The sequence below is a fragment of the Hyperolius riggenbachi genome, chromosome 2, assembly GCF_040937935.1.
Source record: "Hyperolius riggenbachi isolate aHypRig1 chromosome 2, aHypRig1.pri, whole genome shotgun sequence".
Lineage (NCBI taxonomy): Eukaryota > Metazoa > Chordata > Amphibia > Anura > Hyperoliidae > Hyperolius > Hyperolius riggenbachi.
In genome coordinates this window covers 257,887,985-257,913,040 of record NC_090647.1, presented here as the reverse complement: position 1 = coordinate 257,913,040, position 25,056 = coordinate 257,887,985, and the positions used below count along the sequence as shown (strand labels likewise).

General features: G+C 42.3%; 1 protein-coding gene across 1 annotated transcript in view; it reads right to left on the bottom strand.

Annotated features, from left to right (window-relative positions):
* The window catches only part of GALNT17 (polypeptide N-acetylgalactosaminyltransferase 17), a 471,180-nt gene that overhangs the window by 326,600 nt on the left and 119,524 nt on the right, over positions 1–25,056 (bottom strand). Inside the window, exon 2 of the mRNA XM_068268559.1 lies at positions 17,373–17,556. Within this exon, the coding sequence (XP_068124660.1) occupies positions 17,373–17,556 (184 nt within the window). The remainder of the gene's footprint in view (positions 1–17,372; positions 17,557–25,056) is intronic.

Below are 25,056 nucleotides of genomic sequence, written 5' to 3'. Positions count from 1 at the left end.
CAGATGCTCCTGCTGGGCGGCGCCCAAGGCGTCCACGGCCAGTGGCTATAGGAGAAATGTTAGCCACTGACGCTGCTGCTGCTGCGGAACTGTGCATGGTGGCGCGGCCGCGGCTTGCCACAATGCTGCTCCCTCTCCTCCTGATTCTCTTGCTGCCCTTCCCCTTGCCCAAACCGCGCTGGCTGCCACTTCCAGACATCTTAGATGTTTTGGGCGTAAACACAAACGTTTTTTAAAACTGCGGGTGAAAAGTGGGGTACTTTAATGGAGTGGGTTGTTGGGTGAGGTGACACTAATCACTAAGTGATTAGATCGCTAAGTGATTATTACAGTACAAATACAAAATACAAAAATCGGTAATCAGTAAGTGTGAACAGTGAACAGTGAGTGTGTCCCCTAGTACACTAACTAGAAAATACACTAATCAGTAGTAATCACAAGGAAATAGAGTGTGTGTACACTACAGACAGTGAGTGCACGCACGCGCAAACACGCGCAGGAGCTAGCCTATGAACAGTGACTGAGTGAGTGTCTAGTACAGTAAGTAAGTAGTAACAGTCAGGAAGTACAACTAGCAGTTACAATAATCAGTAGTAATCACAAGGAAATAGAGTGTGTGTACACTACAGACAGTGAGTGCACGCACGCGCACACACGCGCAGGAGCTAGCCTATGAACAGTGACTGAGTGAGTGTCCCTACTACAGTAAGTAAGTAGTAACAGTCAGGAAGTACAACTAGCAGTTACAATAATCAGTAGTAATCACAAGGAAATAGAGTGTGTGTACACTACAGACAGTGAGTGCACGCACACGCAGGAGCTATGAACAAACAGTGGCAGTGAGTGTCCTAGTACAGTTACAGTATATAACTACAATACAAAATACAATCACTCAGTACTAAAGGACAGCAGAAATACTGGTATAGATGAGAAATAAACTAACAGAGGACAGGAGAGAACAGCTGCCCACACAGGCAGGCCCTGAGGCCTAAAGCTGTAAGTCTGCAGCATCTGTCTCTATGTAACACAAAAGCTACTAACTAAAATACAATGTCTATCTAACTAACAACAATATAGGTGTATATAGGAGGTGTATGTGAGCAAAAACGCTAGGTGATTGACCACAATAAAGCTCTTGCTAAGCCAACGCAAAAAGGAGCAGATCTCTCTCTGTACAAAGTCAGGCAAGGAAGGAAACACCTAACATGGCGGCCGCTATTTATAGGGTAGGGGCTGGCCAGGGTCCCCCTCTGTGATTGGCTGCCGTCAGAGGGCCTGGGAGCCCTCTGATTGGCTCTAAGGACATCAATCTGGGCTATGACGCTATTCGAGCTCGGTATTCGAGCTCGAATAGCGCTGTTAGCGCGAATAGCTCGAATAGTGAATGGGCTATTCGAGTTCACTCGAATAGCCCATTCGAATAGCTCCAGCTATTCGGAGCTCGAATACCGAGCTCGAATAGCTGAAAAAGAGCTCGAATATTCGAGCTACTCGAATATTCGAGCTCTGCTGAGCACCACTGCTTCTGATAATCATTTGTCTCAAATTGGGAGGTTGTCTAAAAGCAAGCAGTGGTAAATCAGGAAAAACATCCTTCAGGCGTTTGTCTTTATGGAGTATTGGTTGTAGGGCTTTTGATATCTTCCTCAGTGTCTTTAATTTTGGGTTGTAGGTTACCACAATTGGGATTCTGTTGTTTTCAGTCTTTGGGGTGTACTTTAACAGTTCCTCTCTTGATTTTAAAGTTGCTCTGTGTATTTGATCATCAACGATTTGTGGATGATATCCCTGATCTATGAATATTTTACGTAGTGACATAAGTTGTCTGTCTCTGTCCTCTGAATTAGAACATATTCGGTTATACCTCAGAGCCTGGCTGTAAACAATAGATTTTTTGGTGTGTTCCGGTGGAAACTCTTCCATTTTAGGTAAATATGCCGGTCAGTTGGTTTACGGTATATGGATGTTTGTAAAATTCTATCTTGTATATAAATTGTGGTATCCAGGAAACTGACATGGGAGGTTGGAAAGCTGAGCGTTAACTTGATGTTCTTGTGGTACTCTGAAGGTACTCTGGAAGTTTTCCTCCAATCTGGCCATAAACAAATTTGTATACTGGGGCGACATCCTACTTCCCATAGCACTGCCCATTGTCTGTAGATACATATCATTCCCAAATGAAAAATAGTTGTGAGTTAGTATATACCTGATAAGTTGTAGTGTGGGCTCTGTTGGTAGATCATTTAGCTGAAGGAAATGTTGGCAAGCTGCAATACCGTCCTCGTGTGGAATGTTGGTATAAAGGGATTCAACATCCATTGTAGCCAGGATAGCACCCTCTGGGATCGGACCCATGGCAGTCAATTTGTTAAGAAGGTCAGTGGTGTCTTGGATGTAGCTGGCTGTATTCCTTACCATGGGTTTAAGAATGTTTTCTACCCAACCAGATATCTTTTCTGTTAGTGTCCCCAAACCAGAGATGATAGGACGACCTGGATTTCCTTCTTTGTGTATTTTTGGTAAGATGTAGAAGGTGCCTATTTTAGGATTAGCTGGTATTAATGTAAGTATGTTAGATGATTTTGAGGAAAGATCATTAAGCATATTCTTCAATTCCCTTGAGTATTGTAGCGTGGGGTTTGTTTCTAGTCTTTTGTAGTAGGTGTTGTTGGAGAGCTGTCTGTTTGCTTCTTGAATATAGCTGGATTTATCCAAAATCACTACAGCTCCTCCTTTGTCAGCTGGTTTAATTACTATGTTGTCATTGCTTTTAAGGCTCAGTATTGCTTTCCTTTCTTGAGTATTGAGGTTGTAGAGTGTCTGTTTTTGTTTGTCCAGTATCTCTAATTTGATTCTTTTTCTGAAGTTGTCAATATACTCTTCTAATTTCTTGTTCCGCCCTAATTTTGGTGTCCAGGTACTGCTCTTTTTGTTTTTGCTATTCGCAGGTTCAGTATCTTCGAATGATGAATAATTCGTTCTGTTGTGAAAAAACTCCTTTAGCCTTATCCTCCGAAAAAATTCTTCCATGTCACTACAAAATTCTATTTCATCAAATCTTTTGGTGGGGCAAAAAGTGAGTCCTTTAGATAGATCAGCTAATTCAGTCTTGCTTGGGTTATAGCTGGACAAGTTAACCACAGGTAAAAGATTGGCAGTTTTAGGTTCTGAACGGGGTACACTTGTATTGTTATCTAGAATGATGTTTTCAGCTTTCAGTCTAAGGCTGTCGAGTTTCTTTTTCTTGTTTTGGATTAAATGGTGTTGTAATTGTTTGTAGAATTTCTGTAATGTAGATTTAATGCTTTCTGATGATGGTCCTTGCAGTGTAGAATAGAGTAAACATAGATTATCTTGGGTAATTTTCTTTTTGCTGTAACAAACCTTGATGAGATCATTCCTGATCCTTTCTGATGTTCTGAAGCAGAGTCGCTGTGCAAAATGGGTATTGAAGGTATGTTGAACTGGGTTTCTGATAGTAATACCTTTCGGTATCAGATTTTCTTTCTTGCACTTGGATAGAAAAAAGATGTCACTGTCCAGTTGTGCCAATTTCTTCAGTAAGGTTTTACATTCCAAATGTGTGCGGTACATTATGGTATCTTGCATGATGATAGTAGCAAAAAAGTTTCTGTACCGTGTTAGCCAAACAAATTATATAGGTAGAAAAAAAAAAACATTTTGTAAGAAATAATACCTTTTAATGGCTAACTAATAGAGTTAAATGATGCAAGCTTTCTGGGATCTAGTCCCCTTCTTCAGGCATATTTCCAGATGTAAGCTGAAGTAAAACACTGATGCAGATAAATGGTAAACACGAAGATGACAGTTGTGTTGGTTACTGTTTATCCGTTAGGTGTCAGGTGATCAGCAGGCTGGAGCCAGTGAGTTAGTGCAACCATACATGAAATCCAGCAGGTTTCTGAAGATCATGAAGCCAAATCAATCATGTTACATAAGGTGTCATGAATCCTGTTCCACAATTTAAACCTTCTGTTAATGTCTTGAACATTTTCATAAATTTGTACTCAGAAACTTTTCTTGATTGATCATTTTTGAAGTTACCCTTAAGAACAAGTACTTTTAGATCTTGCATGCTGTGTCCTGGTTCACAGAAGTGTTGGCCCACTGGTGTGTCCATTTTACCCTCATTAATTTTAAAGCGGTGATGGTTCATTCTTGTGCGCAGTTTTCGTCCTGTTTCTCCTATATAGATTCCTCTTGAGGGGCATTTCATGCAGCGTATCATGTATACAACATTGGATGACTCGCAGGAAAATTGGTCTTGTATTTGATGATATTTCTGTGAGTTTGGTATTTGTATTTGGCTTGTGCTCAAGATATAAGGGCAGGTCTCACACCTTGTGTTATTGCAGGGTAATGTGCCTGGAGTATCTGGTGTAGATAATGCACTTCTGATAATCATTTGTCTCAAATTGGGAGGTTGTCTGAAAGCAAGCAGTGGTAAATCAGGAAAAACATCCTTCAGGCGTTTGTCTTTATGGAGTATTGGTTGTAGGGCTTTTGATATCTTCCTCAGTGTCTTTAATTTTGGGTTGTAGGTTACCACAATTGGGATTCTGTTGTTTTCAGTCTTTGTAGTGTACTACAACAGTTCCTCTCTTGATTTTAAAGTTGCTCTGTGTATTTGATCATCAACGATTTGTGGATGATATCCCTGATCTATGAATATTTTACGTAGTGACATAAGTTGTCTGTCTCTGTCCTCTGAATTAGAACATATTCGGTTATACCTCAGAGCCTGGCTGTAAACAATAGATTTTTTGGTGTGTTCCGGGTGGAAACTCTTCCATCTTAGGTAAATATGCCGGTCAGTTTGTTTACGGTATATGGATGTTTGTAAAATTTTATCTTGTATATAAATTGTGGTATCCAGGAAATTGACATGGGAGGTTGAAAAGCTGAGCGTTAACTTGATGTTCTTGTGGTACTCTGAGAAGTTTTTGTGGAATCTGATTAATTCTTCCTGTGATGCTGTCCAGATTAATAGGATATCGTCTATAAATCTGAAGTAAGCCCATGGTTTAATTTCACAAGTTGAAAGGAAGTTTTCCTCCAATCTGGCCATAAAAAAATTTGCATACTGGGGCGACATCCTACTTCCCATAGCACTGCCCATTGTCAAGACTGAATTAGCTGTTCTATCTAAAGGACTCACTTTTTGCCCCACCAAAAGATTTGATGAAATAGAATTTTGTAGTGACATGGAAGAATTTTTTCGGAGGATAAGGCTAAAGGAGTTTTTTCACAACAGAACGAATTATTCATCATTCGAAGATACTGAACCTGCGAATAGCAAAAACAAAAAGAGCAGTACCTGGACACCAAAATTAGGGCGGAACAAGAAATTAGAAGAGTATATTGACAACTTCAGAAAAAGAATCAAATTAGAGATACTGGACAAACAAAACAGACACTCTACAACCTCAATACTCAAGAAAGGAAAGCAATACTGAGCCTTAAAAGCAATGACAACATAGTAATTAAACCAGCTGACAAAGGAGGAGCTGTAGTGATTTTGGATAAATCCAGCTATATTCAAGAAGCAAACAGACAGCTCTCCAACAACACCTACTTCAAAAGACTAGAAACAAACCCCACGCTACAATACTCAAGGGAATTGAAGAATATGCTTAATGATCTTTCCTCAAAATCATCTAACATACTTACATTAATACCAGCTAATCCTAAAATAGGCACCTTCTACATCTTACCAAAAATACACAAAGAAGGAAATCCAGGTCGTCCTATCATCTCTGGTTTGGGGACACTAACAGAAAAGATATCTGGTTGGGTAGAAAACATTCTTAAACCCATGGTAAGCAATACAGCCAGCTACATCCAAGACACCACTGACCTTCTTAACAAATTGACTGCCATGGGTCCGATCCCAGAGGGTGCTATCCTGGCTACAATGGATGTTGAATCCCTTTATACCAACATTCCACACGAGGACGGTATTGCAGCTTGCCAACATTTCCTTCAGCTAAATGATCTACCAACAGAGCCCACACTACAACTTATCAGTAGAGTTGGGCCGAACGGTTCGCCGGCGAACGTGGTTCGCGCGAACTTAGGTGGTTCGCGTGCGGGTGTCGCACGCGAACGTTTTGCGGCAAAAGTTCGCAAAAAATCGGTTCGCCCCATAATGCACCTGAGGGTCAACTTTGACCCTCTACATCACAGTCAGCAGGCCCAGTGTAGCCAATTAGGCTACACTAGCCCCTGGAGCCCCAACCCCCCTTATATAAGGCAGGCAGCGGCGGCCGTTATGGCCACTCGTGTGCCTGCATTAGTGAGAGTAGGGCGAGCTGCTGCAGTCTCTCATAGGGAAAGATTAGTTAGGCTTAACTTCTTCCTGGCTGCATACCTGTTCTGTTCAGTGAGCCCTCAGCCCACTGCATACCTGTACTGTGATCCTGCCACTGCCTACCTGTTCATTGATCCTGCCACTGCATACCTGTTCAGTGATCCTGCCAGTGCATACCTGTTCATTGATCCTGCCACTGCATACCTGTTCAGTGATCCTGCCAGTGCATACCTGTTCATTGATCCTGCCACTGCATACCTGTTCAGTGATCCTGCCAGTGCATACCTGTTCATTGATCCTGCCACTGCATACCTGTTCAGTGATCCTGCCAGTGCATACCTGTTCATTGATCCTGCCACTGCATACCTGTTCAGTGATCCTGCCAGTGCATACCTGTTCATTGATCCTGCCACTGCATACCTGTTCAGTGATCCTGCCAGTGCATACCTGTTCATTGATCCTGCCACTGCATACCTGTTCAGTGAACCCGCCACTGCATACCTGTTCTGTTCAGTGAACAGTTTGGTGTGTCAGTGTGAAGCAGTACCTTAATTACACTACCTGATTGATGTATACACATGCAAGATGTTTTAAAGCACTTTAGGCCTGTCATTTAGCATTCAATGTGATTTCTGCCCTTAAAACGCTGCTTTGCGTCAAATCCAGATTTTTCCCGGGGACTTTTGGCATCTATCCCACTCCGCCATGCCCCCCTCCAGGTGTTAGACCCCTTGAAACATCTTTTCCATCACTTTTGTGGCCAGCATAATTTTTTTTTTTTTTCAAAGTTCGCATCCCCATTGAAGTCTATTGCGGTTCGCGAACTTTAACGCGAACCGAACCTTCCGCGAAAGTTCGCGAACCCGGTTCGCGAACCTAAAATCGGAGGTTCGGCCCAACTCTACTTATCAGGTATATACTAACTCACAACTATTTTTCATTTGTGAATGATATGTATCTACAGACAATGGGCAGTGCTATGGGAAGTAGGATGTCGCCACAGTATGCAAATTTGTTTATGGCCAGATTGGAGGAAAACTTCCTTTCAACTTGTGAAATTAAACCATAGGCTTACTTCAGATTTATAGACGATATCCTATTAATCTGGACAGCATCACAGGAAGAATTAATCAGATTCCACAAAAACTTCTCAGAGTACCACAAGAACATCAAGTAAACGCGCAGCTTTTCAACCTCCCATGTCAGTTTCCTGGATACCACAATTTATATACAAGATAGAATTTTACAAACATCCATATACCGTAAACCAACTGACCGGCATATTTACCTAAAATGGAAGAGTTTCCACCCGGACACACCAAAAAATCTATTGTTTACAGCCAGGCTCTGAGGTATAACCGAATATGTTCTAATTCAGTGGACAGAGACAGACAACTTATGTCACTACGTAAAATATTCATAGATCAGGGATATCATCCACAAATCATTGATGATCAAATACACAGAGCAACTTTAAAATCAAGAGAGGAACTGTTGTAGTACACCCCAAAGACTGAAAACAACAGAATCCCAATTGTGGTAACCTACAACCCAATATTAAAGACACTGAGGAAGATATCAAAAGCCTTACAACCAATACTCCATAAAGACAAACGCCTGAAGGATGTTTTTCCTGATTTACCACTGCTTGCTTTCAGACAACCTCCCAATTTGAGACAAATGATTATCAGAAGTGCATTATCTACACCAGATACTCCAGGCACATTACCCTGCAATAACACAAGGTGTGAGACCTGCCCTTATATCTTGAGCACAAGCCAAATACAAATACCAAACTCACAGAAATATCATCAAATACAAGACCAATTTTCCTGCGAGTCATCCAATGTTGTATACATGATACGCTGCATGAAATGCCCCTCAAGAGGAATCTATATAGGAGAAACAGGACAAAAACTGCGCACAAGAATGAACCATCACCGCTTTAAAATTAATGAGGGTAAAATGGACACACCAGTGGGCCAACACTTCTGTGAACCAGGACACAGCATGCAAGATCTAAAAGTACTTGTTCTTAAGGGTAACTTCAAAAATGATCAATCAAGAAAAGTTTCTGAGTACAAATTTATGAAAATGTTCAAGACATTAACAGAAGGTTTAAATTGTGGAACAGGATTCATGACACCTTATGTAACATGATTGATTTGGCTTCATGATCTTCAGAAACCTGCTGGATTTCATGTATGGTTGCACTAACTCACTGGCTCCAGCCTGCTGATCACCTGACACCTAACGGATAAACAGTAACCAACACAACTGTCATCTTTGTGTTTACCATTTATCTGCATCAGTGTTTTACTTCAGCTTACATCTGGAAATATGCCTGAAGAAGGGGACTAGATCCCAGAAAGCTTGCATCATTTAACTCTATTAGTTAGCCATTAAAAGGTATTATTTCTTACAAAACGTTGTTTTTTTTCTACCTATACTTCTTATTTTGTAAAGCACAGCCCTATAAAGGTTTTTTGAGGCCTTACAGCACAGAGAGCCAGCAGTGCCTGGCTACATATGAGCTAATTAAGCAAGCTCCAACAGAATTTAGAGGCCTCTACACAACTGATGTGAAAGCAATTAGTATATGTATGACAGAGTTTATTACATCTTTCAAATTTTGTAGGTCCCACTAGAGGGGTTGTCTTTGAAGTGAAGGTTAAAAAGTCAGGTGGTCTGTAATAATTTATGTTAGGCTTGTGAAATGTTTGTTAATGCTGAGCAAAATGTTTAACGAGTAGGGATAAAACGTCTCAAAGTGTATATACAGTCACAGGGCAATATTACATTCAATGTAGCCAGATTGAAATCCTATATTCTACCATTACTAGAAATTGTTTTGATCATAAAAATCACAAATTGTTGCGTGAGTCCTGTCTGACACTTGTTGCCTTGTTTTGCCTTTGCTTCTGTATAACAGCTCAGAACAATGGACTGCTAGGTGTTCCTCTGAGTCTCATCTGTTTACATAACTTCTGCTAACTTACAGATACTTATATTTACACAAAAAAAAGGTAGAGGCACATTTTGTGATACAAAATGTTTATTTTTTTTTATTATTATTATTGTTATGCTTTGTTGTCTTAGGCAGTGGGGAATGGGGCAATGAAAAATTGGCCATACGTTTTAAGTAGAAAGCCATGGGCAATCATTGGCCTCAATTCACTAAGCTCATGCTGGAGATAATAAGGCAAGAGAAAACTTGCCACCACACCTTGAGAGAGTTATCTTATCTCTTCTTTCTTCAAGTTACCTCCTCTGTAGTTAAGTTACCTCCTCTGTAGTTAAGTTACCCCATTGGTAGTTATTGATACACCCAGTTAATTAACAGCCTGTCTTTAACTTTAGAATTCTGCAGTTATTTTAAGGATTGAAGAGTAAACTTAAAGATAGAAGAGTTAACTTTAGGTTTGCCTGAGGTAAAATGTTTCCTGAATACGACATGCCTCATCACCATGGTGATCACTCTAGAAACATTATTAAAGACAGGAAATAAGCTTAGTGAATTGAGGCCAATGTCTCTTGTTACCTGGATGAACATTACAGGTTTGTTAACCTCTGAGGGTTCATCGTTTAGGGTTAGGGCTATATAAAGGTTCTGAATACCACAGAGGGAGTGCCAAAATGACAGATGCCAAGATCCAATGTAATCTCATCCTTTTTAGGTAGGTTACTGCCATTAGTAATGTTTTTAGCAACCCCCCACAGACTATTCCCTTAGGCACAATTTTGTGCAATTCATCACACAAGGAATGAGCCTTTGAGGCAAATAAACTTCTGGCTACCCACCCTCAGGATTACAAATGTGCTGATTGGCCAGAAATATTAAAATGGAGGATGGGATCTTGAAGTGGAGCAGGTGGATGTGGCACCTGTGGATAAAGCAAAATCACTTGACTATTGGAAGGTATTGGCAGTGTGGTACTAAGCTGGGAACTAGAGATGGCCCGAACCTCTGATTTTCGGTTCGCAAACCGGGTTCGCGAACCTCCGCCAAACGTTCGATTCACGCAAACTTTCACGAACCGCAATAGACTTCAATGGGGAGGCGAACTTTGAAAACTAGAAACATTATGCTGGCCACAAAAGTGATGGAAAAGATGTTTCAAGGGAGGCATGAATTAGTGGGATAGACGTTAAAAGTCCCAGAGAATTGGACGCAAAGAAGCGTTTTAGGGGCTGAAATCACATTGAATGCTAAATTGCCGGCCTAAAGTGCTTTAAAACATCTTGCATGTGTATACATCAATCAGGGAGTGTAATAAGAGTACTGCTTCACACTGACACACCAAACTCACTGTGTAAAACAGCTGTTTGCGTAGTGACAGCCGTGCTGGACTGGTGCGCACCATGGCGAGATTGCTCTTCCTCACTCAGTGATGTCAGGTAATGTCAGACTCCCTTATCAACTTTCAATGGTTCTTTCTCTACCATTGTTAAAGCTTGCATGTATTTTTTTTTAATACTTGTTCTGCTTGCTGTTCAGTACCTCCAACGAGAATCTGTTATGGAGGGCAAGTCTTCCATTGTGAGTGACCACTGGTAATGGCCGGTGAATCCTGGTTCGATTCTGGTCTGGAGCGGGAGCCTAAGAAACGGCTATCACCACCACACATCCAAGGAAGGCAGCAGCCACGCTGTGGGCAAAGGAGCAGGAACAGCTACTACACATCCAAGGAAGGCAGCAGGCATGGCATGCACGTCCCGAGGTAGTGACCAAAAAAAACAATACAGGAGGACTTTCGAGGTCCTGCTGTATATGACACTGATAGACTGTACTACTTGTAATGAGAATCTGTTATGGAGGGCAAGTCTGCCATCCATTCAAGTGAAAGGTATGCAAAGATGCAGTAAAAGGTATGCAGTGACTGCAAACAGCTGTTTGTGTAGTGACAACCGTGCTGGACTGGTGCACACCATGACGAGAGTGCAGGTGATGACGGCTTTCCAGCCCATATAGTCACCGGGCTGAGGTAGCTGAATGATAGAACAGTGACAGTCCAGCTGATCAAATTTGGTCTGCCCACAATGAGTCAACGACCTTATTATTTTTGGTGTGCCACCCCCAGAGACACTCATATAGCTGGCGGTCATGGCTTCATTGTGATACGCAAGCCCCTTCACCGCGGCAAGGTAACGATCATGAAGGGCAATTGACACATGTACATGCCTTTTGTTTTGTTCTTGCAGCTGCACTGCAGGCAGAAAAATTAGGCAGGCATGTACACGCACCAGATAAATTATTATAACGGCCGCTGCTAACAGTGGCCTTATAAATTCAGGAATCTGCCTGGAGTCCTGGACCCTGTTGTTGGTGGCGGAGAAGGCAGTCAAGCAGCCTGTGGGCAGAGGTGCTGTGTGGGGAGCGACTTAGTCTTAGGGCAGGCAGTCACACCACGTGCAGGCAGAGATGCTGTGTGTGGGGACTGACTTAGTCTTCGGGCGGGCAGTAGCCCTCTGGGATTCATGCCTCATTCATTTTGATAAAGGTTGAGTTACTGAACACTTTTGTGACTTAGGCGACTTCTCTTCTCAGTGTCAATGCCTCCAGCTGCGCTGAAGGTCCTTTCTGACAGGACACTTAAGGCAGGGCAAGACAGAAGTTGGATGGCAAATTGGGACAGCTCTGGCCATAAGTCAAGCCTGCGCACCCAGTAGTCCAAGGGTTCATCGCTGCTCACAGTGTCTACATCCACACTTAAGGCCAGGTAGTTGGCTACCTGCTGATCCAGGCGTTGGTGGAGGGTGGATCCGGACGCGCTAAGTTCGAGGCGTTGGACTAAAGAATGTCTGCATGTCCGACATCACCATGAGATCGCTTTATTGCGTTGTGCCGTGACATCACCCTTAAACACATTGTAAAGCATAGTTGCCAGCTTGTTCTGCAAGTGCTGCATCCTTTCTGCCTTCTGGTGAGTTGGTAACATGTTCGCTACTTTGTGCCTATACCGAGGATCTAGTAGCGTGGCAGCCAAGTACAGCTCATTCCTCTTGAGTTTTTTTATATGGGGGTCCCTCAACAGGCTGGACAGCATGAAAGACGCCATCTGCACAAAGTTGGATCCAGACGTACTATCCATCTCCTCTTGCTCTTCCTCAGTGACGTCAGGTAAGTCCTCCTCCTCCCCCCAGCCATGAACAATACCATGGGAACGTCGAGCAGTACAAACCCCTGTGACGCGTGCTGTGGTTGTTCTTCTGCCACCGCCTCCTCCTCCAAAAAAACACCTTTCTCATCATCTGAGTCTGACTCCTCTTCCCCAATCCCCACACGACTCTTCCTCCTCCTCCCCCCTCTGTGCTGCCGCAGGTGTTGAGGAAACATCTGGTTCTGTTGAAAATTGCTCCCACAACTGTTCCTCCCGTAACTGTTCCTCTTCACACTCCTCCACAGCTTGATCCACCACTCTACGCACGGCACGCTCCAGGAAGTAAGCGTACGGGATCAAGTTGCTGATGGTGCCTTCATTGAGAATCACCAGGTTGGTCACCTCCTCAAACGGCCGCATGAGCCTGCATGCATTTTGTATCAGTGTCCAATTGTTGTGCCAGAACATCCCCATCTCCCCAGATTGTGTCCTTTTACTGTAATTGTACAGGTACTGGGTGACGGCTTTCTTCTGTTCTAGCAGGCGAGAGAACATGACCAGGGTCGAATTCCAGCGAGTCGGGCTATCACATATCAAGCGTCTCACCGGCAAGTTGTTTCTCCGCTGAATGTCCGCAAAGCGTGCCATGGCCGTGTAAGACCGCCTGGAATGCCCACACAACTTCCTGGCCTGCTTCAGGATGTCCTTTAAGCCTGGGTACTTTGACACAAATCTTTGAATGACTAGATTCAGCACATGTGCCATGCAGGGTACATGTGTCAGCTTTCCCAAATTCAAAGCGGAAATGAGATTGCTGTCATTGTCACACACCAAGTTGCCAATCTCCAGCTGGTGCGGGGTCAGCCACTGATCCACCTGTTTGTTAAAAGCAGCTAGAAGAGCTGGTCCAGTGTGACTCTCTGCTTTGAGGCAAGACATGTCTAAGATGGCATGACACCGTCATACCTGGCATGCAGCATAGGCCCTGGGGAGATGGGGCTGTGTAGCTGGAGAGGAGATCACAGCACCAGTTGAGTTGAACTGCCATTCAGCCAAGGAGGAGGAGGAGGATGATAGCGAAGAGGATGTAGCAGGAGGAGAAGGAGAGAAGGTGGCAGGAGGCCTGGCTGCAAGCCATGGAGTTGTCACAAGTTGGTCCGCAGCACAGCCATGTACTCCCTGCTTGCCATCGGTCACCAGGTTGACCCAATGGGCTGTGTAAGTAATGTAGCAGCCCTGACCGTGCTTGGCAGACCAGGCATCTGTGGTCAGGTGGACCCTTGACCCAACACTGTGTGCCAGAGATGACACCACTTGCCTCTTCACTTCACGGTACAGTTTGGGTATCGCCTTTTTAGAGAAATAATTGCGGCCTGGTATCTTCCACTGCGGTGTCCCAATGGCCGCAAATTTACAAAAGGCCTCAGAGTCCACCAGCTGGTATGGTAACAGCTGGCAAGCTAACAGTTCCACCAAGCCAGCTGTCAGACGCCGGGCAAGGGGGTGACTGGCAGAAATTGGCTTCTTCCGCTCAAAGATTTCCATCACGGACACCTGGCTGCTGTCGGCAGAGGAGCAGGAACCGCTCAAGGGCAGAGACAGAGTAGAGGAGGGTGGCTGTGAAGGTGCAAGAGAGACAGCAGCTGAGGATGCTTCACCTGAAGGAGGAAGAGGAGAAGGAGGGTGGCTTTTCTTTTGTGTGCTGCTTTTGCTCAGGTGCTCTTCCCATTGCAGTTTGTGCCTTTTCTCCATGTGCCTTCGTAAGGCACTTGTCCCTACGTGGGTGTTGGCCTTTCCAAGGCTCAGTTTTTGGAGGCAGAGAGAACAGATGGCATTGCTCTGATCTGAGGCAGACACACTCAAAAATTTCCAAACCGCTGAGCCCCCCTGGGGTGATGGCACTATGGTGGCATCAGCAGCTGATGTTGAAGGGCATGTTGGCTGGCTGTACATAGGTGGCGATACATGCCGCCGGACACTGCCACCAGCTGTTTCTGATGACGAGCTCCCCCTGCTTCCTTCAGGAACTTGTCTCCTCTTACTCCTCTCTGACTCCCCCTCTGAACTGTCCCCCTGTTCATCTCATCTATTGGGAACATACGTGGGATCCGTATCATCATCATCATCATAATCATCCTGCCCAGCTTCGCTTGCCTCAGACACCTCCAAAACTGCACCAACAGCAGGTACTTCATCATCCCCTCCGCAGTCATCATCCCCTCCATAGTGTCACCTAACTCAGACATATGAGGTGGTGTAACTTGCTTAGCACCGTCATCTGGTTGTAACAATAATGGCTGTGCATCACTGATTTCCCCACCAAATAACTCCTGCGAACTGTCAAATGTAGCAGATGTGGTACTTGGAGTAGCGCTGGTGGCTGCGGAAGATGAGGTGTTCTGTGTTAAATAGTCAACCACGTCCTGACAATCTTGGGAGTTGATGGGACGTGCCTTCTTCTGAGCACTGTACTTTGGTCCAGGGCCTCACGAAATCACATCAGCACTACCTCACACAGAACTGCCAGGTGGCCTTCCTCTGGGTCTGCCTCTACCTCTGCCCCTACCTGTTTTGTCAGTTTTGTCCATATCGGAGGGGAGGGATGAAGTGAAAGGTATGCACTGACTTGACTAATACAATGTGCAGTCACACAGGTGCAGTTAACAGGTATGCATGGAGTGTTATATCACACTGCGTGCACTCACGTAGGTATGTGGGTGCACTGAACACAACAGATAGGTATATGCAGTGATGAGGTGGGTGCACTGAACACAACAGGGAGGTATATGCAGTGATGAGGTGGGTGCACTGAACACAACAGGTAGGTATATGCAGTGATGAGGTGGGTGCACTGAACACAACAGGTAGGCATATGCAGTGATGAGGTGGGTGCACTGAACACAACAGGTAGGTATATGCAGTAATGGGTATTTCAATGTGCACCTGTCGCACACAGACAGGTAGCGGACAGGCACAGTGACACTGCGTGTGCTCAACTCACGTAGGTAGGTGGGTGCACTGTGAACAACAGGTAGGTAGGTATATGCAGTAATAGGTATTACAATGTGCACCTGTCACATACAGACAGGTAGCGAACAGGCACAGTGACACTGCGTGCACTCAAATCACATAGGTAGGTGGGTGCACTGTGAACAACAAGTAGGTAGGTATATGCAGTAATGGGTATTACAATGTGCACCTGTCACACACAGACAGGTAGTGGACAGGCACAGTGACACTGCGTGCGCTCAACTCACGTAGGTAGGTGGGTACACTGTGAACAACAGGTAGGTAGGTTATGCTGTAATGGGTATTACAATGTGCACCTGTCACACGCAGACATGTAGCGGACAGGCACAGTGACACTGCATGCACTCAGCTCACGTAGGTAGGTGGGTGCACTGTGAACAACAGGTCGGTAGGTATATGCAGTAATGGATATTACAATGTGCACCTGTCACACACAGACAGGTAGCGGACAGGCACAGTGACACTGCGTGCGCTCAACTCACATAGGTAGGTGGGTGCACTGTGAACAACAGGTAGGTAGGTTATGCTGTAATGGGTATTAAAATGCGCACCTGTCACACGCAGACATGTAGCGGACAGGCACAGTGACACTGCATGCACTCAGCTCACGTAGGTAGGTGGGTGCACTGTGAACAACAGGTAGGTAGGTATATGCAGTAATGGGTATTACAATGTGCACCTGTCACACACAGAAAGGTAGCGGACAGGCACAGTGACACTGCGTGTGCTCACGTAGGTGGGTGGGTGCACAGGTAACAACAGGTAGGTATATGCAGTGATGGGTAATGTGCACCTGTCACACACAGACAGGTAGTCACTGAATGTGCTGGGCCTGGCATTGGCACACACAGTATGAATTATCAAAGCTGTCTATGCAACACAAGTGCCAGTGGGACACACAGAGAAAAAAAATAGATCACAAGAACAAGATTAGCTCTCAAAAGAGCTGTTGTGGGGTGCTATTTTAGCAATAAGAATCAGCAAGGAGCAAGCTAAGAAGCCTACAAGAGCCTAACTAATCTTTTCCTATGAGAGAGTCTGCTGCAGCTGTCCCTTCTCTATTTACTGCAGGCACACGAGTGAGTAAAATGGCTGGTGATGCCTGCCTTTTATAAGAGGGGGAGTAGCTCCAGGAGGGAGTGTAGCCTGATTGGCTACAATGTGCCTGCTGACTGTGATGTAGAGGGTCAAAGTTGACCCTAATGGTGAATCGAACTTCTGGTAAAGTTTGTGGTTCTCTGCAATGGCGAACCCCCGGAAGTTCACCTCTAATTGATCAACTATGGTATAAACTTGCACATAGACTGACCTGCAGATAAGCCCACCCAAAGAAATAGACTTAAAAAATGAGCAAAATGTGTGAAATGACAATAAGTCCACTCCCACTGTCTCCCAGAAGCCCCCTTATGCAGAGAATGCATAGGAAGCATGTATGTGTTGCAGAGAGCACATTGAAAGGGTGCTGATAGCTGTTGTTACATCTCCTGACTCCTCATTTTTCCTCTGAAGATCAAACTGTGGCCTCTTTCTGCAGGTTCAAGACTGCATTAAGATATGAGGGCATCTGCTGCAACTGGGAGAGGTAACTATGGTTACAGATAAAGTTTCCAAGATGTATTCTGTGTGTACTCTGTATAGCTAGGCCCCGCACATCAGCTGAATGTTAGTCATCACTTGTGGATAAGCCGGCCCACCACTTTTGACCCAATTTTTTGGGTGTTCAAAAGCTGGCTTATGCATCCTGATAGGAGATAGTTTCACTTTTTTGCATGTGCTTGCCTGAATAAACCAGTCAGGAACATTTACATTTTATAGGATGCCCTGATCATGATAAGGTAACTGAAGTAAATACTGGGAAATTGAAATGTATTCTATTAAAACCTAAGCAAATATATTTATCTGTTACTCACTTTGTTGGCCTGTAGTCAGGTATAGCTCGATCCAGTGAAATTTTCTCACTGAGGTATGAATTGTAGCCATATTTTTCATGTGGTCCCTTGGCCTTCTCTTCTTCTTCAGGAGTGAGTGTAGCTGGTAGTCCACCTTTCCCTCGGCCACCATAGCCTTCAATAAGTCCCAGTGATTTGGATAAACCTTGGAAAAAAGCAGAGCGAAAGGATTATTATTATTATTATTATTATTTTTTAGTATTTATATAGCGCCGACATATTACGCAGCGCTGTACAGTGTATATATATATATATATATATATATATATATATATATATATATATATATATATATATATTGTCTTGTCACTAACTGTCCCTCAAAGGAGCTCACAATCTAATCCCTACCATTGCCATATGTCTATATTATGTAGTGTTAGTACTGTAGTCTAGGGCCAATTTTTAGGGGGAGCCAATTAACTTATCTGTATGTTTTTGGAACGTGGGAGGAAACCGGAGTGCCCGGAGGAAAGCCACGCAGACACGGAGAGAACATACAAACTCTTTGCAGATAGTGCCCTGGCTGGGATTCGAACCAGGGACTCAGCGCTGCAAGGCGAAAGAGCTAACCACTACGCCACCGTGTTTACTTTAACATTAACATTTTGTTTTGAACATTTCTTAACGTAGGACAGATACATTGATTTAATAAAATGCTTCAATCAATTGAGAGAACACTGATCTGAGCTTTGTGTAGTGATCAGTACACCTAGTCAGGTCCAACATTTTAGCAAGAAGATCTCCAAGCTGACAGTGCTAGCCATACCGGCTCCTATTCAATCAACTTGTCTCCAGAGTTTTTTACAGGAAATATTTTCACACCTGATCAATAAAACATCATTTATGCCCCCCTCATTCCATAACATGCACTGCAGATAGGTGGAATTCATCTCTGCAGAGTTCCCTAGGGCCTGCTTTTTTCAGGCTAAATCAAAGACAAAGGAACTTGGTAGTATATTAATGAAAATTGGTGCAGAGACTCAAAGCAGTTTTTATAAACTGAAGACCTTTTTTATTCCCACATGGCTTTTGCCTAAAACTTCTTCAACTTCAGCAAAAAAAAAAGAAGAATCCTGTTTTGCTGATTAAGCCTGCTCACTTTTTCTCCTGCGTTTTCTCCTAGGACATGGGTGACATAGGTTCAGCTTTTGTTTAAAATAACTTTTCATTACTCTGCAATGGAAAAAGTACCAAGAAGTAAGTGAAATAAAAGGTACTGTCAAGAATTTTTTTGCTTGCTTGTGGCTTAACCCCTACCCGACCGCCTAACGCCGATAGGCTTTGAAAAGGTTGCTCACCCAGGACTGCCTAACACCGATTGGCGTCAAGTCCTGGGGGAGTGTTTTGCAGGGGATCCTGCACACCATTGCACGGCTCTGCAGCCAGCTATTAAAGCTGCAGAGCTTTGAATTATAAACACATAGCCCGGTAAAGGGGGGGGAGGGGGAGGAGGCTAGGCAGTGGTCCTTAAGTGGTTAAGGTGGGATGAAAGTCTACATTAACTGATAAAATAAAAAAAATAATCCAATAAGAAGTCACCTACTTGTCTATGCTGTTGTATCCATCTTCACTGTTTCTCTGTGAGGCCAAAAGTACCATCACGTTTGCCCTTTTCTTTTTTTAACTTAGCTCGGTGTTAATGTTCCCACCCTACTGCCACAGCTTACTGACATCCTACAGTAGCATCACCTGGACAACAGGCTTACATAGTGTCTGGGGAGGATTCAATTACCTTCAGATCATAGTGTCCTTATCTCATCCAGAATATGAAGCTTTCTGATGTTTGCATGCTGAGATAAGCTTGTAGCTAAAAGGTTATTGTATTGTAGCTAAAAGAAAAAAAACTTCCCACAATCTGGCTGGTACTGCACAGTTCCTGCAGTTAGTTGTACCCAGACCAGGTAAAAAGAAAAAAAATGGAGAAAGTGTATGGGGCATATTTTAGAAAAAATGGATTTACATATATTTTGGGGAACTGTTTTTTGTAAATTTTTGGGTATTACAACCCTCTTTAAAAGGCATTTTATTAAAAACATCATCTAAGAGAAAACTTAGGAGAAAAGGTGAATTGGATAAGGGCCTACGTCTTCTTTATGACCAGTGAGATTGCACTGAAATGGATGGAACAATGGGACCAATGACGCACCATAATGGGTTCTCAGGCTATATGATCAGACTTACGATTCTCTGCTGTTTCTTTTTTTAGATATTATTGCTTCATAATTACTTCATAATTACAGTGATATCCCACCTATCATTCTAAACTATTTTTGTTATTTAACTTAATGTATAATAAAATGTTTTATGTGAAGCTGCTTGTGAGGTAAATTACTTTTTTAATAGGCTTTTGTATGTTGTTCATTACTCTGATTGTATTACCTAATCACTGTGCTTCTCCAAAAAATATTAAACAGCTATAAACATAAAAAGTAGATAAAATATACATCTTATGTAAAACAAATGGAGCTGTGTATTTAGTTAGTAATTACCATTCTGCTCGTGTTAATGGTATGTATATTCTGAATGATATGGAAAAAATGCAAATGCGATGTTTTAGCTAGAAGCTATGCGTGCCTCTGTGCAGTCATGTAGAAAAAATTGTAGAGATTTATTTTGATGATCCCTTTAGCCAGTAATACTGTGCATCTACTTAGAACTATTGAAGACCATGTTAAAATATATGGATGGTACTGAAAGGATAATAATGTTTTATTTTTTATACTGAAAGACATAATAAATCTAAAACTGAAGTATGAAATCACCATTACTACATTCTTAAACATTATTAGGATGTACAGTACCAAAAGATTCAGTAGAGTGTCACAAACCCATGTCAGAAAGCTGCTTTTCAAGGTTACATGTTATCTGCGCTTATAAAGCACAGGTCAACACATAGTTTAACACACAGTAATATTCTCTATCTCTACCTATCTTATCAGTCGGAAATGTATTTACCTAAATGAATGACTGCGTTCCCTCTACAGTAGTGTGTCCGAAAACTAGAGATGACTCTGATTTCTGCTTATTTTTAAAGAAGCACTGCAACAGCATATAGAGCAATGCAACATATTATTTAGGGTACCCTATTTTACATTAATTATTGTAGTTTCAGCATTAGAAACACCTCCTATATCTATATTGCTGCATATAAGTATGTAACCCTGCTATTTGGTTACACAGCCTTCTGCCCCAGAGAATTCTGGGAGACCAAGTGTTGTTTCTGCTCATTTTGGAACACACAACAAACAAACATTGTGCAGTAATGTGTCGTACCATCAGCAAAGATGCCACCATATGTGATAAATTTAAGAAGGTAAATCAGGTAGAGGAGAGATTTTACAATGAACAAACACTGGCTAAATCATTTCTAAATGAATATTGTAAAATAAAATCACTTTTAATAATTAAGTTGCATTCAGTAAAGATTCTCCAAATGAAAAATAGTTGCACCTTTACAGAGTGTGGGGACTAAGTGAAGCATAACTATGCTAGAGCACATAAAGTAAGGTGCACTAAGTTGCATTGGACAGACTTCTGTGTCTGGACACCTAAAGTAGGATCTACAGTTAACCCTTTGTTTGAAAATTTGAGGGCAGGCAGATAATTGGACTAAATTGGAGAGGGTATAATCCCACGGTAAAAGTGGTGAAATTTGTAAAAACCCTTTTGGCAAGAAAAGCACGTTGGATATATAGACTGGGGACCCATTCACTGTCCATCCTGAATTCCTTCCTGATATTTGATCATGTATATACTGAATGAGTTTGTTGTCTGTAGGATGAAATTTTCATTTTGTGGTTGAATGGTTTTCTGTATGTGTGGCTTCAGCTGGGTGGATCTCCTGGTTAGTGTTCCTGGTGAGCATATGTGAAAAATGGCACCTGGAAAAAGGATGCAGGGGATTGCCACTAGTAGAATATAGCTAAAATTAGTGGTATTCTACTGATGGTTTCGATAGTAAAATATACGTAATGTTTACCAATATTTTACTATGGCTAAACCTTACCATACTCTCACACAGATCCCGCCCTCTACCAATACCTTACCCTAATGGCCCTTGGTGGTGCTTAACCCTTAGATCCCCCATATTAGTGCCTAGCCCTAAGACCCCCCCCCCCCCCCCTGGTGGAAGGAAAGAGGTCCATCCCCTGTATAGAGGGTGTGTGTAATCCCAAGGGATTCAACAGACTTTTTAAGGAGACAGGAAAAAACACAGAGACACCAGGAGCCCCTTATGGTGTAGTATGTCAAGTGCTGATCACGTAGTCTTAGAGAGCAAAAGAATACTCACAAATGTGGGTTGTACGACTAGCAACCACAGTATGAAGGCAGGTGAGGAAAACCCCTCATCACTCAGGTTCTTTAGTCATCAGATATGGGGGCCTCGCTCCAGAAAAATCAATAGTTCAGACGTTTGAACACTAGATTAACCCCCCAAAGCAGCTGGGAGGCTGTGACATAACAAATGGGAGGGAGAAGGCACCCCCCAAAAAATCCTTTGCCCCTTTCTTTGAGGTAAGCCATTTTCATTATTTATATTTTTTGTTATTTTTAGTCACATAATATAGATATGCCGTTTACCCACCACCATCCCCTGTATGGTAGGGGATTCAATTCTATACTGCCATGTTTACGAAGGGGTGAAGGACAGGGATTTTTATACTGCTAGCACTTATCAAGAAGAAGACGTGGAAGATTTTGATTTTGGTCACATTTACTTAGGGAAGGTCACTCTATATTATTAAACTGGCAGTCCAGTATTAATCACTGCTTGTCATCTTTCACCTGTTGCCTTCATAACTTGTATTACTTGCTTAACAACACTAAAATCTTCCAAACACTGTATGCCTTCTACAAGAATCGACCGATCACTGCCTGCCTGCTTGCCACTAGAATTGACCAATCACTGCCTGCCTGCCACTAGAATCAACCAATCACTACCTGCCTGCCTCTAAAATCGACTGTTGGCCATTAGAATAGCTGATTAATCAAGGTAATCAAATCAGGTAAGTAGTTATAAGCTGCCTGAATCTTGTTTGCCACATGCAAAGTAGTGGTAAAGCTGCTGATTCTTGTATTGATGTTTCTCAGCTGAAATGATCATTGGCTGATGGTGTTAGGTGAAAAACTAGTGTGTATAGGTATAGCCCGATGTCACTGACCATTCCTCCAACAACAGATTGGAATTGGGTGAATCAAATGCCATTGTAGAGGTTAAGATTGGGTTCACTTTCAATCTGCAGACTAATTGCAACAACATTTACTTCAACTGATCGAACCTGATATTGCCTACCACCACCTTCCCATCACTAAGATCTACTTATTATTACCTGTCTGTGATTAGAAACTATCACAATTTTTGTGTTAGTATCATTTCCTATGGCCTATATTTTTTTAAACTCCACATGCCATTGGTAACATTTGCATAATTTTGGTATTCTCCACTTGTCTTTGGTAATTACTGTATTAACTTGTGTGGTTTTACTTCCTAAGAAAAGAGGGCACGACTAGTCACTTGGGGTGTTTCCTGTCCAGAGAGGCGGAGTTTAGGACACCAGAACTTCTGTGCCTATAGGCTCCTGAGCTGTAAATCTAGCCTTGGGGCATTGCATAGCAGGCATTCTGCGAGGCAGGAGCAGCAATCGTTCTGCGGCCTATAGGGTTGAACTGCATTGAACAGTGCAACGCTACAGTATGATCAGCTATCAACAAATTCCCTGCTGGGATCTATTGTAGATCTTTGTGCAGGGTATGGATAGAATTGGTTTCTCTCTGAATCAATTCTGATCAGAGAGGAATCAATCATTTAGGACCCGTGTGCAGATGGAGAACAGACAGTGTTGCATATAGGTTCTCCGCAGCATGAGGAGAGCACAAGTTGCTGGCAACAGTGTCTGTTTCCTCATGTAGAAAAATGAAAATAAAAAAATCTATAAGAACAAAAAGAAAAAACACTTTATAAACAAAATAAATTATTTGTTCATGTCAAAATATAAACACTTTTTATTTAAAATCTAGCCTTTTTATGTTCCAAAAGAGATCGCTTTATGGATGAATATCAAGGTTGTTAGTGTTGGGTAAGATACATAAGTAATATGATCCAAGAAGTGTGATAACAGTAACAGCAAAAACGACTGCAATTCTCTCTAATTCTTTCCTCTAACATGAATAACATTCTCTCCTTTACCACTCAGAAATAGTAATTATCTGTGACTCCCTGTGGATATTTTGAGCTGCTTTTTTCACATTTACCTTTCTACATTTCCACATATTTCCTGTGATTTTTTTTTTGTGTATTTGACAAAGATATATGCATGATTCAGACACTGGAAATACCAAAAAAATAAAGATGGCAACTTTCCTTCTCTTTTTAGCAAAGGTTTCCTGTAATACTTTCTGAGTCACAGAATGAGCATCCAAATCAGGTGTTCTGACTTTATTTCACTGTTTGAATATATAATACTAGTGCATGAGTTTATATACTGAAGCCAATACTTTAGCATAATAGCCAGAAAACAAGTATTTTAAAAACAAAGTAGGCAGCACATATTTCTCTTAATTGAGTATAAAATGCATGAAAGCATTGAGCCCTGCAATCCATAAACATAAAGATTGAGCAAAATTTAGAATTTTTAAATAGCATTCCATTTACAAATGTAGATATATACATCTTAGCAATCTTGTGGAAGTGTAACTACAGTCTGATATTAAAGCAGAACCAAACTCTTGCACAGCCCACAATGAAAAATCTTTAATCCACATATAGTTGCAGAAGAAATCTACTGCTCTGTGTTTCCATGTATGTTGTTTACCCAAATCGAAGTGTCTAATAGGTTCTTATCAGCTGCTGTGAAGTGACTGCAGAAGCACTGACAGGTCTCTCTCCCCATACAGTAAACAATGAGGCCTAACTCCTTCAGTGCTCCCTGCAAAGTGAAACAAAGTTCAAAGCTTCCGTTTTTTTTAAGGATTTCCATAAATTGTAATGAAGATTTTTTTTGTCCATAAAGGTTACCATGCTATGGCTAATCTGTTAAAGCAAAAAGGAAATTCTGAGTTTAGTTTCACTGTAAATGCAATTTAACAACTGTCTACCAACTCCCAAATCCAAGGATATCTAGAAATACCTAGTACTACATTTTGTAGTGGAAGCTACTATCTTGCATTTAAGCAAATGCTTTGTTCTGCAAAGCTACTGCAGTTTTCTAAATGTGTGGCTTGCAAGCAGATTCTCTCTCAAACATTATCTCTTGCATTTAAAGATACAAGAACTATCTCTTGGCAACCCAGATCACTCAGTACCAAGGTTCAGAGGCTCAGTGACTGATAAAACTGCAATAAACAAATTAAACTAAACCTATTAACTCTGTCAGACACTTATTTTATACAAGGTGGTTCTTATTAGACTAAATAATGTATGGGGGCAGAGAGGAGTCATTTTCCCTGTGACTCAATTTTTAATAGCATTGATTGACTAAACAAAAAGACTTATCTGTCAGCCATGCATGGCTATAGGAATTTGAATGTGTGCTATGAAAAACTGCAGCATGCTGTCCAGAATCATATAGGCATGCCATTCGGACGGCATGCTATTGAGGGAATAGACAGTGTGTTTTTTTGCGACTAGGATGCAAGGCAATGCTGC